Source organism: Neoarius graeffei, chromosome 13, assembly GCF_027579695.1.
Source record: "Neoarius graeffei isolate fNeoGra1 chromosome 13, fNeoGra1.pri, whole genome shotgun sequence".
NCBI lineage: Eukaryota > Metazoa > Chordata > Actinopteri > Siluriformes > Ariidae > Neoarius > Neoarius graeffei.
Genome location: NC_083581.1, coordinates 50642875 through 50657678, shown reverse-complemented (window position 1 = coordinate 50657678; position 14804 = coordinate 50642875). Strand labels below are relative to the sequence as shown.

At 39.4% G+C, this 14804-nt stretch overlaps 1 protein-coding gene across 1 annotated transcript in view; it reads right to left on the bottom strand.

Moving 5' to 3' along the window:
- sycp2 (synaptonemal complex protein 2) overlaps positions 1-14089 on the bottom strand; it is a 68932-nt gene extending 54843 nt beyond the window's left edge. Inside the window, 15 exon segments of the mRNA XM_060936878.1 lie at positions 781-855; positions 1116-1264; positions 1442-1502; positions 1646-1750; positions 5144-5189; positions 5277-5329; positions 8956-9098; positions 9761-9795; positions 9881-9975; positions 10168-10253; positions 10723-10747; positions 10856-10960; positions 11856-11984; positions 12105-12242; positions 14066-14089. Coding sequence (XP_060792861.1) covers positions 781-855; positions 1116-1264; positions 1442-1502; positions 1646-1750; positions 5144-5189; positions 5277-5329; positions 8956-9098; positions 9761-9795; positions 9881-9975; positions 10168-10253; positions 10723-10747; positions 10856-10960; positions 11856-11984; positions 12105-12242; positions 14066-14089 — 1269 coding nt within the window.
- Between the last annotated feature and the right edge of the window lie 715 nt (positions 14090-14804).

Genomic DNA, 14804 nt, shown 5'->3' with positions numbered 1-14804 from the left:
ATGTAATCCTAGCTATGTAACAGGCGACAGACTGAGTGCCGTAGAACAGAGATCTGCGCCACCAAATGCACCTTAAGGGCCTGGTTAGTACTAGGACAGGAAGGAAACTGCTTAGGAAGATCAGGTCCAGGCACAAGAGGGACTTTGACTTTGGCTCCACCAGGTAACACAGTTTGGGATTTGAAGTTAATTACAGTAAAGACTAACACCCAACACGTTTTTGAATTATTTTTTTTCACCTGGGTTTCATTTGCAGACAGATGTAGATTTTAACCTACATTTCAAGAGTGTGAGCTGCAAGAAAGCACGCTGTCCAGAGTCACGCACAGAACATTTGAGCGTGCTATGCTACATCTCTGCTGCAATTTCTAGACATTACTGATCTAGTGTGAAAATACTTTGTTTATTGTTATTTTGAATATTGCAAGATCTGAATGAAATGAGACAGAGAGCCATATCTGTGGGCCTTGAGTTTGACACCTGTATTTTAGGACAATCGAATCACAGCATCACTTTCCAGACTTCTCAGGCTAAACTCCATCATGTCAAAAGTGCCTGGCCTGCCAATATTACGTAATCTAACTTTCTAAGTATTTAAATGTTGGAAAAAATAATTGTCTAATACAATTAATAAAGAATAATGCCAGAACCCCACAACTGGGACTGCATACTTTGCACCTTGTGGAATAATCACAATCTTTGTAGATGTGGCATGCCTAGCCAAATTATTATTTAAAGAAACCATTTTAGCATGCTCCTATTTCAGCCAGACTTCCTCACCTGTGAACCTCCTTCATCCAGAATGATTTGAACAGTGGTTTTTACCACAGATGTGCTGGTTTTTCCAATAAACTTCTGAAATGTTGCAACAATTTGAAAAACTTGTTTTCAGTTAAATTCAATTTTACAGTGATACAATTACATAGAATCAGTGCTATAACACATTTACAGTTAAATCCTGATGGTTTTCAAAAAAAATTTCTCGTGTTTTCCTTTTGCATAAGTTAGCCAGCCTTGTAAATTGTACATACTACACTGGTTCAGCCATTGTTTCTGCTTAAAAGCTCAAAATCAATTGGCAAATATTAAAACACACAGCAAACACCACAACTCACTTTATTCTTGGTTTCTCCATAGACTTTCATGGAGGCCTTAAGGATGTCTAAGGAGGAACTGAAGTGGATGGTGAGTCTGGTGCCCTCGATACTGCTAAGACACACTGGCTCAGTTAGAACCAGCTGCAGCACTTTTACATCTTTTTCCTCTGGGAATGCAAAAACAGAGTAGAGTATTTACTCCCTCTACTGGACATGGCCATAGCCTTTAAGCATAGGCTCAAATCAACTATAAAAACAACCTAATTAAAATATGCATGGCCACTCTGAACTGCGTGTACCCAGACCATGAGGTCGACTTCTTTAATTTGCATCATTTAATTTACCTTCCACTGTGTAACTGTGGACTTCATTTTCTGTTATGCAGAGTGTGTCCCACTGGCTTTCCTGTTGAGAAATAAATGATGAGAAAAATAACGAAACCACGCCATAAAATCCAAAATCCCACAGCTAATGTCCCAGGTGTAGAAACCAATGTAATTTTACAATTAAATTACTGTATGTAAAAATCCAGGAACAAGAACAAATACCTTTGCCTCATCATCAGCAAGACAAAAATAGAACGAAATGCTCTTGCTTCCTAGATTAAAGTCAATCCAGAACTCATGAAGGTTCTCATCCACAGGCATAAGCAACTGAAAGAACAATACAATGTTTTTAAAGCTCGAGTGGGAAATTTTTAGAACAATCATAGATTTGTGACTGTTTTAATATGAATCCTTGAAGACATGCTCCTGCCACTTTTACAAAAACAATTTATGATAAAACTGTTTAAGACATTGATGGCACAGTAGTTAGCACTGTGCCGTCTCAGAGCAAGAAGGTTCTGTGTTCGAACCTGCCAGTCAACTGGGGCCTTTCTATCTGGAGTTTGCATGTTCTTTTTATGCCTGCGTGGGTTTCCTCCTACAGCCATGCAGGTTAGGTTAAGTGCCCGCCCTAAATTGTCCATAGGTATGAATGTGTGAACGGTTGTTCATCTCGGTGTTAGCCCCACGATAGATTGGTGACCCATCCAGAGTGTAACCCTCCTCTCACTCAATGTCGGCTAGGATTGGCTCAAGCTCACCCGCAATGGGTAAGTGGTACAGGAAATGAATGTATGGATGTTTATGACATGAAGTTGTTTTAAATTAGTCATAAAATGGAGAACAGAGACTTTCAGATTATGTTTATTCTGTGCAATCCCATGCACAGTCTACACTATATTTGCCCTCTGTATCACCTGACTACTATAGTACATCACAGCACTGTATACAGACTGATGGTCTGCAGCGACATCACATGATACAGTGCTTGCTAACCAAATCCAAGGACTGAATAAAGGTAGTGGGACTGTTGGACACTTCAAAATAATTTACTCAGTCTAATCAATGCTGTAGGTTTTTCCCTGAGGAAGTTGGTTTATATGCTTTAATTTACACTACCTTTCCAGAAGAAAACGGCTGGGAAAAATACAATAACACCCAGTGGCTCTGTCAGTGGCTTGTCCAACTCCATATACAGTTGTGTTCAAAATAATAGCAGTGTGTTTAAAAACGTGAGTAAAGCTCAAAATCCTTATAATAGTTTTTATTTCCATGCATTGGGAACATTGCACATTATATTCTACATCAAAACATGAAGAAAAATGTATCAATATTTTAATTACTTTACAGAAAATGAAGAAAAATGAACATTGGGCTGTTCAAAAAAATAGCAGTGTCTGCATTTTTCATTACAAACTCCAAATATTTACTGTATAAACTGAAAATCTTAAGGATTTAGCATTCCTGTGAATCACTAAACTAATATTTAGTTGTATAACCACGGTTTCTGAGAACTTCTGGCACCTGTGAACAGGTATTCCAGCCCAGGATGATTTGACAACATTCCACAATTCCTCTGCATTTCTTGGTTTTGCCTCAGAAACAGCATTTTTGATGTCACCCCACAAGTTTTCTATCGGATTAAGGTCCGGGGATTGGGCTGGCCACTCCATAACTTTCATTTTGTTGGTCTTGAACCCTGATGCTGCTCGCTTACTGGTGTGTTTGGGGTCGTTGTCTTGTTGAAACACCCATTTCAAGGGCATTTCCTCTTCAGCATAAGGCAACATGACCTCCTCAAGTATTTTGATATATGCAAACTGATCCATGATCCCTGGTATGCGATAAATGGGCCCAACATCATAGTAAGAGAAACATTCCCATATCATGATGCTTGCACCACCATGCTTCACTGTCTTCAGAGTGTACTGTGGTTTGAATTCAGTGTTTGGGGGTCGTCTGAAAAACTGTCTGCGGCTCTTGGACCCAAAAAGAACAATTTTACTTTCATCAGTCCACAAAATGTTTTTCCATTTCTCTTTAGGCCAGTCGATGTGTTCTTTGGCAAATTGTATCCTCTTCAGCACGTCTTTTTTTTAACAGTGGAACTTTGCGGGAGCTTCTTGCCGATAGATTAGCTTCACACAGGCATCTTCTAATTGTCACAGTACTCACAGGTAACTTCAGACCGTCTTTGATCACCCTAGAGCTGATCACTGGCTGAGTCTTTGCCATTCTGGCTATTCTTCGATCCATTCGAATGGTAGTCTTCTGTTTTCTTCCACGCCTCTCTGGCTTTGCTGTCCATTTTAAAGCACTGGAGATCATTTTAGCCGAGCAGCCCATCATTTTCTGCACTTCTTTACAGTATACGTTTTACCTCTCCAAATCAACATTTTAATCAAAGCACGCTGTTCTTCTGAACAATGTCTGGAACGACCCATGTTTCTCAGGTTTTCAGAGAGAAATGGATGTACAATGTGCTGGCTTCATCCTTAAATTAGGGCCACCTGATTGACATCTGTTTTTTCACAGAATGAATGATCTCACTAATTAAACTCCACACTGCTATTATTTTGAACACGTCCCTTTCACTTAATTATTCGATTACACAGACTCAGGAGCATGCATATCATGAATGTTGGGTCTGTTGGTTTTCTATGACTCTACTACACCTACTGGTAAATTATTTGCCATGTAGTAATATAATTTCCACCAAAAACAGTGATTGATCTGGTTAGTCGTGTTGGACTGCTATTATTTTGAACACAAGTGTAAATACTGTAGCCACAAAATCCTCCACAAACTCACTTCTTGCCTCTGATGATTTTGTTGTTCCCTCTATTGTTATTTGGACTGGCACATGTAGAGCTGGCGGCATAGTGGTGTAGTGGTTAGCGCGGTCGCCTCACAGCAAGAAGGTCCGGGTTCGAGCCCCGTGGCCGGCGAGGGCCTTTCTGTGCGGAGTTTGCATGTTCTCCCCGTGTCCGCATGGGTTTCCTTCGGGTGCTCCGGTTTCCCCCACAGTCCAAAAGACATGCAGGTTAGGTTAACTGGTGACTCTAAATTGACCGTAGGTGTGAATGTGAGTGTGAATGGTTGTCTGTGTCTATGTGTCAGCCCTGTGATGACCTGGCGACTTGTCCAGGGTGTACCCCGCCTTTCGCCCGTAGTCAGCTGGGATAGGCTCCAGCTTGCCTGTGACCCTGTAGAGCAGGATAAAGCGGCTCGAAATAATGAGATGAGACATGTAGAGCTTGATTTCTCCTTGTTCTTGAGGTGAGTTTTGGATTTGACATGGTCATTGCAAATACCTTTTTGTGTCCAGTTTATAGAATGTTGGCAAAACGTGCAGAAAAGTTGCTGACGGGATTCATAAAACCACTGGAATTGTTTCTCTTTAAAGTTTTTTAGTTTTTTGGATGTTGTCTGGGTACCTGGAGCTATGCCATCATTAATATAAATGCAGCTCGCTAGCCCACATGCCTTTACTGATGTGCAGGAGCTGGATGCATAGCACCCTGATGTAAACATGCGTACACAAAGAAGCCTGATAAAATGTTTATGTAATATGCTAAGAAATGTAATCTCAATTCTGCAAATTTCTGTATATATTTGAAATCTGTTTCCATGTCTCAATTCTGTGATTCCGTCTTTGTTCCCCGCATTGTGGAAATGATAGGGCCCTAATTACTCCTTAAAGGGTCAATGAATACTTGCCACGTGCTTGTCCAAAAACGCCTCCAAACAAGGATAGGAGAACACACTGTAAAAAGAAAAATGTTCCAGTATTAATAAATCCACTGGTATATGGTCAAGGAAACAGAAACTATAATAGAGGTAATAAAGGTACCTTCGATCATCACCTTGCATTCCATTTACCAGATTTAAAAATTTTCGGCAATCCTGGGGGGGAGGGAAGAGCACAATCAATTAGGGATGCATTGGTCCCACTTTTTCCATTTTACAGTGCTTTCACACCCATTTGTCCAGTTTCTAAGTTCTGGGTTTTTATCCCCCTGCCCAAGTGAAGTTTGGCGGGGGATACAGAAAAGGGTTCCTTCCTTCCTTTCGTCCGTCCGGTCACATTTTTGTTTCCGGGCCATATCTTTAAAACTACTGAAAATATCTTCATGAAACTTTGCATGCATATCAAGCAACATGTGAACTGGTGCCTTTTACTATTTTGGATTTTGGGGGAAAAATACATTTCGACTTAGTTTCTAAGCGCAATGTTTGTTTCCAGAGCATATATACCAAACTATTCATGACACGGATTTGAAACTGGGTATACATGTTTCCATGGAAACAATTTCAAACTTACGTAGTCTCTCAGGTTAGTCTTAGGTGTGGTTTTGTTTCCGGAGCAGAACTTGAAAACTATGAGTGGTGTGGTCTTGAAAGTTGGTATATGTGTTGAATAAGTAATGTATAAATGCCTTTTGATACTAAGAAATTTGAAAAATTTTAATTTTTAGCTCTCCTGGACCAAAAGGTAAGTGTGGGCTTATGCCATGGGCTGCTGAGGTCAGTGTAAAGAGGAAGGATTGGTTTCCTGCAGCAGAACTTGAAAAATGTGACAAATAATATCTTGAAACTTGGTATATAGTTGGTATAAAGGGCGGGGGATATAGATGACTGTCTTCTTGTTGGTTTTTTTCCCCCCACTGCACATACATACACAAACCAAAAAGCAAAAAACTTTGGCTGAGCGGTGTGTATGGGCAGAAATATCTATCAGTAGAAACTGCATTTGAATCACATAATTTGAACACCTTTTGTTCTAAGGATTAATATCCTTGAAACATTATAGTTTTACAGAACTTCTTTCTCAAGCTACCACTTTGCAATTGCGGAGAGTTATGTTTGGCAATGTGGTACTTTCTCAACTTGTGGAAGTTGCTGACATTAACAACAGGATGCAAAAGTGGTGATTGTCAAGGACATCCTGAGTTTCAATAATATGGTCACCAAATTTGAACACACCCATCTTCATTTGTGATCTGAACTGCACTGTAAAAATATTAAACTACGACCCCAATTCAAAAAAAGTTGGGAATCTATGTAAAATGTAAATAGAACAGAATGCAATGATTTGCAAATCATGGAAATCCTATATTTCATTGAAAATAGTATAAAGACAACATATCAAATGCTGAAACTGAGAAATTATTTTGTTGGGATTTTTTAGAAATATATGCTCATGAAGTAAAGTGTTGTGGATATAGAAGTTCTAACTGGAGCCACACACCACCAGGAAACAAATGTTACAATCAATATTCAGTTTAGTGCACCTCCCATTCTATAAGTAGAGCCCTGGACCAGGACTTCCTCCCTTTGTTCTCCTTTTCCCTGAACACTACACCTGTAGTGTTTTCTGCTGTTCTGACAATGTTGCCATGTGTCCTTTGATTCATCTTCATTAACCATGGCATTCATCATGACAATCACCAAAACACTCATTAACTAAACTTCGTGAAAGACAGGAAACACTTCCTGGGTCCTTGAGGTCATGATGAAACTAATCCTGCAGTTTCTAACAGCCGCCCCCCGATTTGTGCAGCAAATGTGTTTTATTCAGTTTCATCAGTTATTTCAGGGAGTGGGATTAATCTGGAGACAGGGCATATACCGTACACTCTTGACCTCAAATAATGTGCTGTTGTACTGTTTTGAGTGCAATCCAGTTCAAAGGTTATTTACAAGTCATTGTTTTCAGTTTTAAATTTCAACATACTGTCCCAACTTTTTCTGATTTGGGGTTATATAATGAACAGAAAAACAGGCAACCTTTGTGCTGAGCAGACAAAAGCCGGCCACAGTATTTTAAAGCTATCAATTTGCAAGCTTTATTTACTAGTTCACAGATTTTCAGAAGTTTTCACTGCTTAAAAATATTGAAATAACCTGATAAAAATACTGCCTAGAAAATATTACATTCTTGATAAATGGCAACTAAAATGTAAACGTTACAAGCAAAATTCATTGATATTCCATGACTTGCCTGCTGCCCCCCCAAAAAAAATCCCCTGACTTTCCATATCTGAAATCGACTTTTTAAAATTCCATGATATTCCAGAAATTCCATGACCCATGGGAACCATGTAAAAATTATTTTCTCTTTTTGTTTGTCAGCTTAAATGTCCAGAATACACATTTCTGCAGCCCTTGGCTCTGTCCTTTGGTCCGTTTGCACCTTACAGCTGATTTTAGGAGATTATTATCTACAGAATTATGTCATTCACAACCCAAAACACACCATGTTTGGTTCACTTCCTGTATTTCAGTCCTGATTCAACTGAATCGTTTTCTGACTGCAATCAAACTGCAAACTAAGTTTGTGTGGAACAATCCCGAGACCACCCGGCTCAGATATCCGAGCCAGGTGGTCTCAGTCTGGTTATTTCTGATCATGTTGCTATGCAAAAATAACCTTTGGAGTCGCAATGGTATCACACTTTCATTCACTTGTTCATGGTTACATTTATTTGTCTGAAGAACAGACTGAAGTTTGCAGGTGATTACTAAGATGACCACCTACCCTTTTGAAGGACAAAAATTGAACTGTTTGGCGACAATGATCAGCATTATGTATGGAGGAAAAAAAGGGTGCCGGCGTGGTGGTTAGCACTGTCACCTCACAGCAAGAAGGTTCTGTGTTCGAGCCCAGTGGCCAATGGGGGCCTTTCTGTGTGGAGTTTGCATGTTCTCCCCATGTCTGCGTGGGTTTCCTCCGGGTGCTCCGGTTTCCCCTACAGTCCAAAGACATGCAGGTTAGGCTAATTAGTAGGTGTGTGTGTGAATTTATTGTTTGTCTCTGTGTTTCAGCCCTGTGATGATTTGGCGACTTGTCCAGGGTGTACCCTGCCTCTCACCCACAGTCAGCTGGGATAGGCTCCAGCTTGCCCGTGACCCTGCACAGGATAAGCGGTTACGGATAATGGATGGATGGGGAAAAAAAAGGGTGAGATTTTTAATCTGAACACCACCATCCAAAATGTGGAAATAAATAAAAGATGAAATAAGCTTGTCTTTTAGCTTTAGTTTTTTCATTAACTTGTATGGAAAAAGTACATACCCTTTATTTGACTCAACACAGGAATTGTACGGCAACAAATTTTTTGGACTTGTGAAAACCTGAATTTGAATGACTTTAGTCAAGGTGCATGTAAACCTTTGGCCTCAAATGTACATCCCTATACTCAATGTACTCTCCCTACTATCATAGGAGTTTATCTGGGGTGTCTGTAGCTAGTTTTAATTCATTAAGTTTATTTATTTACCTGATTAAATAATACATGTATCAAGCTTAGATCTCAGAAGAAATGAGTACATCCATAGCTCCCATTTAAACAATTACATTGGCTTGTAGATCATATGTAGTAGGAATAGCTGATGAATGAATGAATGATTATATCTGATAATTTGAGCTAATTTTAGTTTTATGTCAATAGTTAGATCAGTATCTCATTATCCAAGTCCTTCCTTGTAAATGGATGGATGGATATTTAAAAAATTTCATGGTCACTCACAGTCTCAAACTCTGAGTCCCGAATTTTGATGAATGCTGAGGCAACAACTTCCATGCTGAACCACTGATCAGCCAGCTCCCTCCGCTGGGCATGGGAAGTCATTCTACACAGAGCTTCCATCAAAGCCACCTGGAGATCATAATCTACACAGTACCAGGCGTATGCATTAAAACATTTTACAGGCAATACAAAAACAAATACATTTACTGTAACATTTCCTGAGTATATAGATATACAGTATATGTTTCATATATAAATTTCATTTGTGTATTATCGAACCTTCCCCATGCTGAGGGAGGAATACGGAAATGTAGTGCCTGTCACACCACGTATTTTGATCCACGTGAATAGCAAATGCTTCAGGTAAAATATCTGAAGGTAGTATAACACTGCAAAACTAAATCTATGGCAAAACCTTCAAAAATACTTTAAGCTTCCTGAGTGCTTCAAAGTGCATTAGCAGTTCACTCCCAATTATGACAACTGGCCAATCAGAAAACTCATGACAATTTCTCAAATCCTCCAGACTGTTTAAAGAGGCAGTCGAGTTGGTGTCTGTAAACTTCTGACCAACTTAATTTCTGATATCGTGAATTAAAACCGAAATAAATCTATTTCTAATCAACTGTTTTAAAATGACTTATTATAAAAAGTAGATGCCCTAATTAACCCGTCAAAAGGAATATATGGTAACATGAATTGCGTGGAGATGTGAAAAACTGAAATGGAATATCTTTAGCCTCAATCTACGTAAACCTTTGGCCACAACTGTATATTAGCAATACATTTATCAATAATCACTGACCTCCTCCTTTGAGGATTCGATGAGCCAAATCATTCCTGTAGGCAAAGAAATACGTATTTATGAACACGCAAAATGTGATTTTAGAATCATAACATTTAATTATGATCAACACATCTGTACATGACACTTGATGCCTCTTGTGATGACAAGATCTTTTTCTCTTTCTTCAGTTCTGATGGGATCATTCCTAATATCATATTCAATTTCTTCACTACCTGTCATCAAGAAAACAAACAAACAAACATGCATCATATTTCCTTTGTAAGCATTGACTGAATTATTCCGAGACAGAAAAGCAGGGTATATCAAATCTGAAATTTATCTCTGGTGACAAGTATTGAAGAGTTCCCACAATTTATAATGAGACAGTGTAGTATGCAATTTTCTAAAATAATGAATTGTATTACCTCTTTTTGGATTAGAATGCTAATCTGGGGATCAGAGGCCAACTTGCCAATGTGATGGAGCAGGGATTCTGTTACTTGATAAGTACCTTGCAAAACACATTATACAATGTAAGTCTTCAATGTTTTAATGTGGGTTTCCTTCCATCCATCCATTATCTGTAGCCACTTATCCTGTTCTGCAGGGTCGCAGGCAAGCTGGAGCCTATCCCAGCTGATTATGGGTGAGAGGCGGGGCACACTCTGGACAAGTCGCCAGGTCATCGCAGGGCTGACACACAGACAAAACCATTCACACTCCCATTCACACCTACGGTCAATTTAGAGCCACCAATTAACCTAACCTGCATGTCTTTGGACTGTGGGGGAAACCGGAACACCCGGAGGAAACCCATGCAGACACGGGGAGAACATGCATGCTCCACACAGAAAGGCCCTCGCCGGCTGCTGGGCTCAAACCCAGGACCTTCTTGCTGTGAGGCGACAGCGCTAACCACTACACCACCATGGGTTTCCTTCATTATACATAAAGACTGATTTAAAAAGAAACAAACTTACCCTCTTTACAACTTTCATGAATGACCTAAAAAGGATTGTACAAGAAATTGGGAAGGACCGTCATTCTATCTAGTTTAAGCACTGCTGTTATGTCTGAAGTAATTAATCTAGCAGTAGCAGCACTTCAGCTCACCATCAATGCATCAAAGAAGTCTTCAGCCAAGTTTACAAGCTGCTCGTTCCTCGCCGGTCCAGCTCCAACCCATAACTTTCTGGCTTTCTCAAACCACTGTACCATGTAAACATAATGACTTGTAAGCTGCACAGTTTTTGATTAAATTAGAAAACTTAATGTTTTAGCTTTGAACTAATATCACGATCCTCACTCATAAAACTTAAAAAAAAAAAAAAAAAAAAAAAAAAAAAAATTTTTGTTGGGAACAATAAATACATTAATTAAAATATACACTCCTTACACTGCACCAGTACCATTGCTGTAGTAGACTGTGATGAATTACATTCTTAACAAATGCGATTTAAAAGACTTTAATCTGGGCATATTTGTACTGCAACAACTAATATCCTTGCACAAATAACTGCTCTTTATTCGAATACTTTAATCATATTAGGGCATCATGAGTCCAGTGTGTCCTTTTCAAAGTTAAGAGGATTCTTGAAAGCAGTATTAATTGCTGATTAAAAAGTCATGGCAGTGTTTCTGTTCTGCTGCTGTTAGTGATTTATAGGCCCCTTGTGGGTGAAAATCAATCTTGATAAACGCACTCTCAGAGATGAACAATGGCAGCCATGACTCCTCGCCCCATTCATTCATCAATTTGTTTAATAACTGGGGATTTTATATTTGATCATAATATTTGCTTAGCTGTACTGGACAGATTTGTCTGTTTTAATTTTACTGCAAATGGGTGTTTGGTTCATGCTAACTAATGGTTTAGCTTTCTGAATTTTTTCTCCTTCCTTTTTCCCTTCCACCAGGCTCAAGACTAGCATGCTTGAGATGTGTGCATAAAGTCATGTGACAGAAAGTCTATGGCCATTGGTCACAACAAATAAGGGGCAATAATGGCTCTGTGCCTAAGTGCAAAGACTGCAGAATTGATGCTGTTCCTGTACCAAATTGCACTCAAACACGACTCAAGATAGCAATTTTATTACAATTATTGTGTACTTATCTTTCTCACAAGTCCTTGTGACACCATCACTGATATACCTCCACCCCCTGGAAACACCAGTGTGTTCCCCAATTTGTGAAAGATGGTAAATACCAGAGAAGCATTCTTCACATTCCACTGGTCCAATTCCTACATAGAGCATAAATCTTTACTATGAAATAACATAATATTTTGTAACAACACTACTAGCAATATGATGTCCTTTTCCCTTACACCAGCTATACATGTAGCTGAAACTCAGTTACCCACCCTGTTGATTAGTTTGTCCAGTTTTGAGAGGAACTGTTTGGAACATTTTGAAGTAAGCCCTTCACTGGCCTCATTTAGTAAAAACTCCTCCAAAGTCCTGAAGTTGTGTTTCAAAGCCTGGTCTACCAGTTCCTCCACCTGAATGCACATGTTTATAAAGTTTACACATTTGTATGCATTCATTTGTACAAAAAAGTAAAAAAAAATAAAAAAAAAATTGAAAATGATGGAGAAGACTGTTTGGACAAAGACTGACAGCAATAACAGGACAGGCAGCACATGATGTGTATTGCATTTAAAGACAATGTTTGAAAGATGGAAGATGTTTGTGAGGCTGTTTCTCTTACAAACTTCAAACAACCATTTGGATGTTTTAGAATTTGTGAATTAATATATTCTGTTAAACACAGAAGTTATTGAGAGGCTTCTACATTGAAACTTGTCACCTTGAACTTCATCTTCAGGGCCAAGGGTTTATCCTTTTACCACCGCCGAAGGATGTAGGGGGTTTGAGCGAGACCCCCAAACCATACAGCACCTTCTACATAACTGCGTCCAACCTGCTCAGACAGCGATCTCCAGGAGGCCGACGAGACAGCCCGTCGCTGGATCCAGAGTTGGAGCGACAAGATATGATGATGATGATGATGATGATTGGGAGGCTTCCCTGGATTTCACACTGTGTGTGTGTGTGTGTGTGTGTTAGGCCCAGTATTAGACCCAGCCTGACAAATCCTGCCCATAATTATTATCCATCCATTATCTGTAGCCACTTATCCTGTACAGGGTCGTGGGCAAGCTGGAGCCTATCCCAGCTGACTATGGGTGAGACGCGGGGTACACCATGGACAAATCGTCAGATCATCACAGGGCTGACACATAGAGACAAACAATCATTCACACTCACGGTCAATTTAGAGCCACCAATTAACCTAACCTGCATGTCTTTGGACTGTGGGGGAAACCGGAGCACCTGGAGGAAGCCTACGCAGACACGGAGAGAACATGCAAACTCCACACAGAAAGGCCCTCGCCGGCTACTGGGCTCGAACCCAGGACCTTCTTGCTGTGAGGCGATAGTGCTAACCACTACACCACCACCATAATTATTAATTTTATTTAAATATTATTGTCTTTTTTACTATTTGTATTCATCTGCAGTATTTTATTTGTGCCAAATCATGCTGGAACAGGATCTCTCACTTCTCAGATCTGAAGTCATTTCTGTGGATCAGGCACCCCTGAGGCTTTCATAGTATTATTATTAGTAGTAATAATTAAAAAAAAAAAATTAATGAATAAAGACTCTCTTTAATATCAGTATGTGTGTTATGTTATTTAAAGTACATAATGTACATTTGTAAGCTCTAGTGTTCTGAGCAAAATCTTATGGCTGTAATCCCTTGTTATACCGTTGTCACTATACCTGCACTATTTGCTCTATATGATGGCATTCAGCACTACTGGATGACATGAAGCATTTGGAGCTCTGTTGTATGTCTCTGTTCTGGGACCTTTTTCCTCCCTGTCCACACTGGATCATCTCTCACCGAGTGTTCTAGTATCTCAGGTTTTACAAATGAAGTACTGAACATCTGTGATGTTCTCATGTACTGAGTAAAATGGTTCTTTTTCTAATTATAAAGAAATCAGGGATTGAAACCACAGTACGCCTGACCAAGATGAATGAATGAATGAATGAATGAATAGGTTAAACAGCATGCAATACGTTCTCCACAGCCTTTCTTTGTCCCGCAATCTTCATATCAAACACCTGATCCTGCAAGTTTTTTTCTACTAATTCAAGCACGATCCCAGTCCCTGTCCACAGCTTCCCTTCACAGTGCTCTGTTTCAGCCTGCACTGAAGAGTTTTTGTCCATAGGTCTCCTTTCATTTTCCTACATAATATCCTTTACATTATTGCAAAAGAATTAGTGAAAACATATAGTATATTCTCACCTGTTTATCCTGATGAGGTGCCATTACTTCTGCATGCTACCTAGAAGTATGACTTATTCAGTGAGCATATTTACAAAAAACAGACCATGCACTGAATTTTCTAAACCTACAAATAAATCAATGAAAAGTCGTGCAACGCACGATACTTGCAAAAATCACAAAGAAATGGAACTCATGGACCATTAGGTGTTTTTACAAGATTTGACCTTGACCCACCAAAAACTAATAATGTCTTTGTGTGACCCTAGTGAGTTGTCCCATGCATTTTAGTGAAGATTGGTCAAGAAATGACAACACTAGAGCACCAACAAACAAACGGACAAATCAACATACTTGCAAAAATCTCCAGTATTTGCAAGTAATAAATCAAAATCACAGTCCAAGTTCTCAGTCTAATTTTCCTTCATTTTTGATCCCCCCCCCCATTCTTTATTTCTTTCGCGAGGCTGTCCCACTCCTTTATCTATACATCATGTTCTTGGCTGTATTCATTTGACAAACAGCTATTTCCATAACACTCCAGGCAATATCGCTTTAATAACTTACCTAATACGATAACTAGTTAGTTCACTTTGGACTGCTCAGAAACATTACCGCATACACCAATCAGCCAGAACATTAAAACCACTGACGGATGCTGACTCTCACTGGCTAACAAGTGAATAACACTGATCTCATTCCAATGGAACCTATCATGGGCTGGGATATACTGGGCAGCAAGCGAACAGTCAGTTCTCAA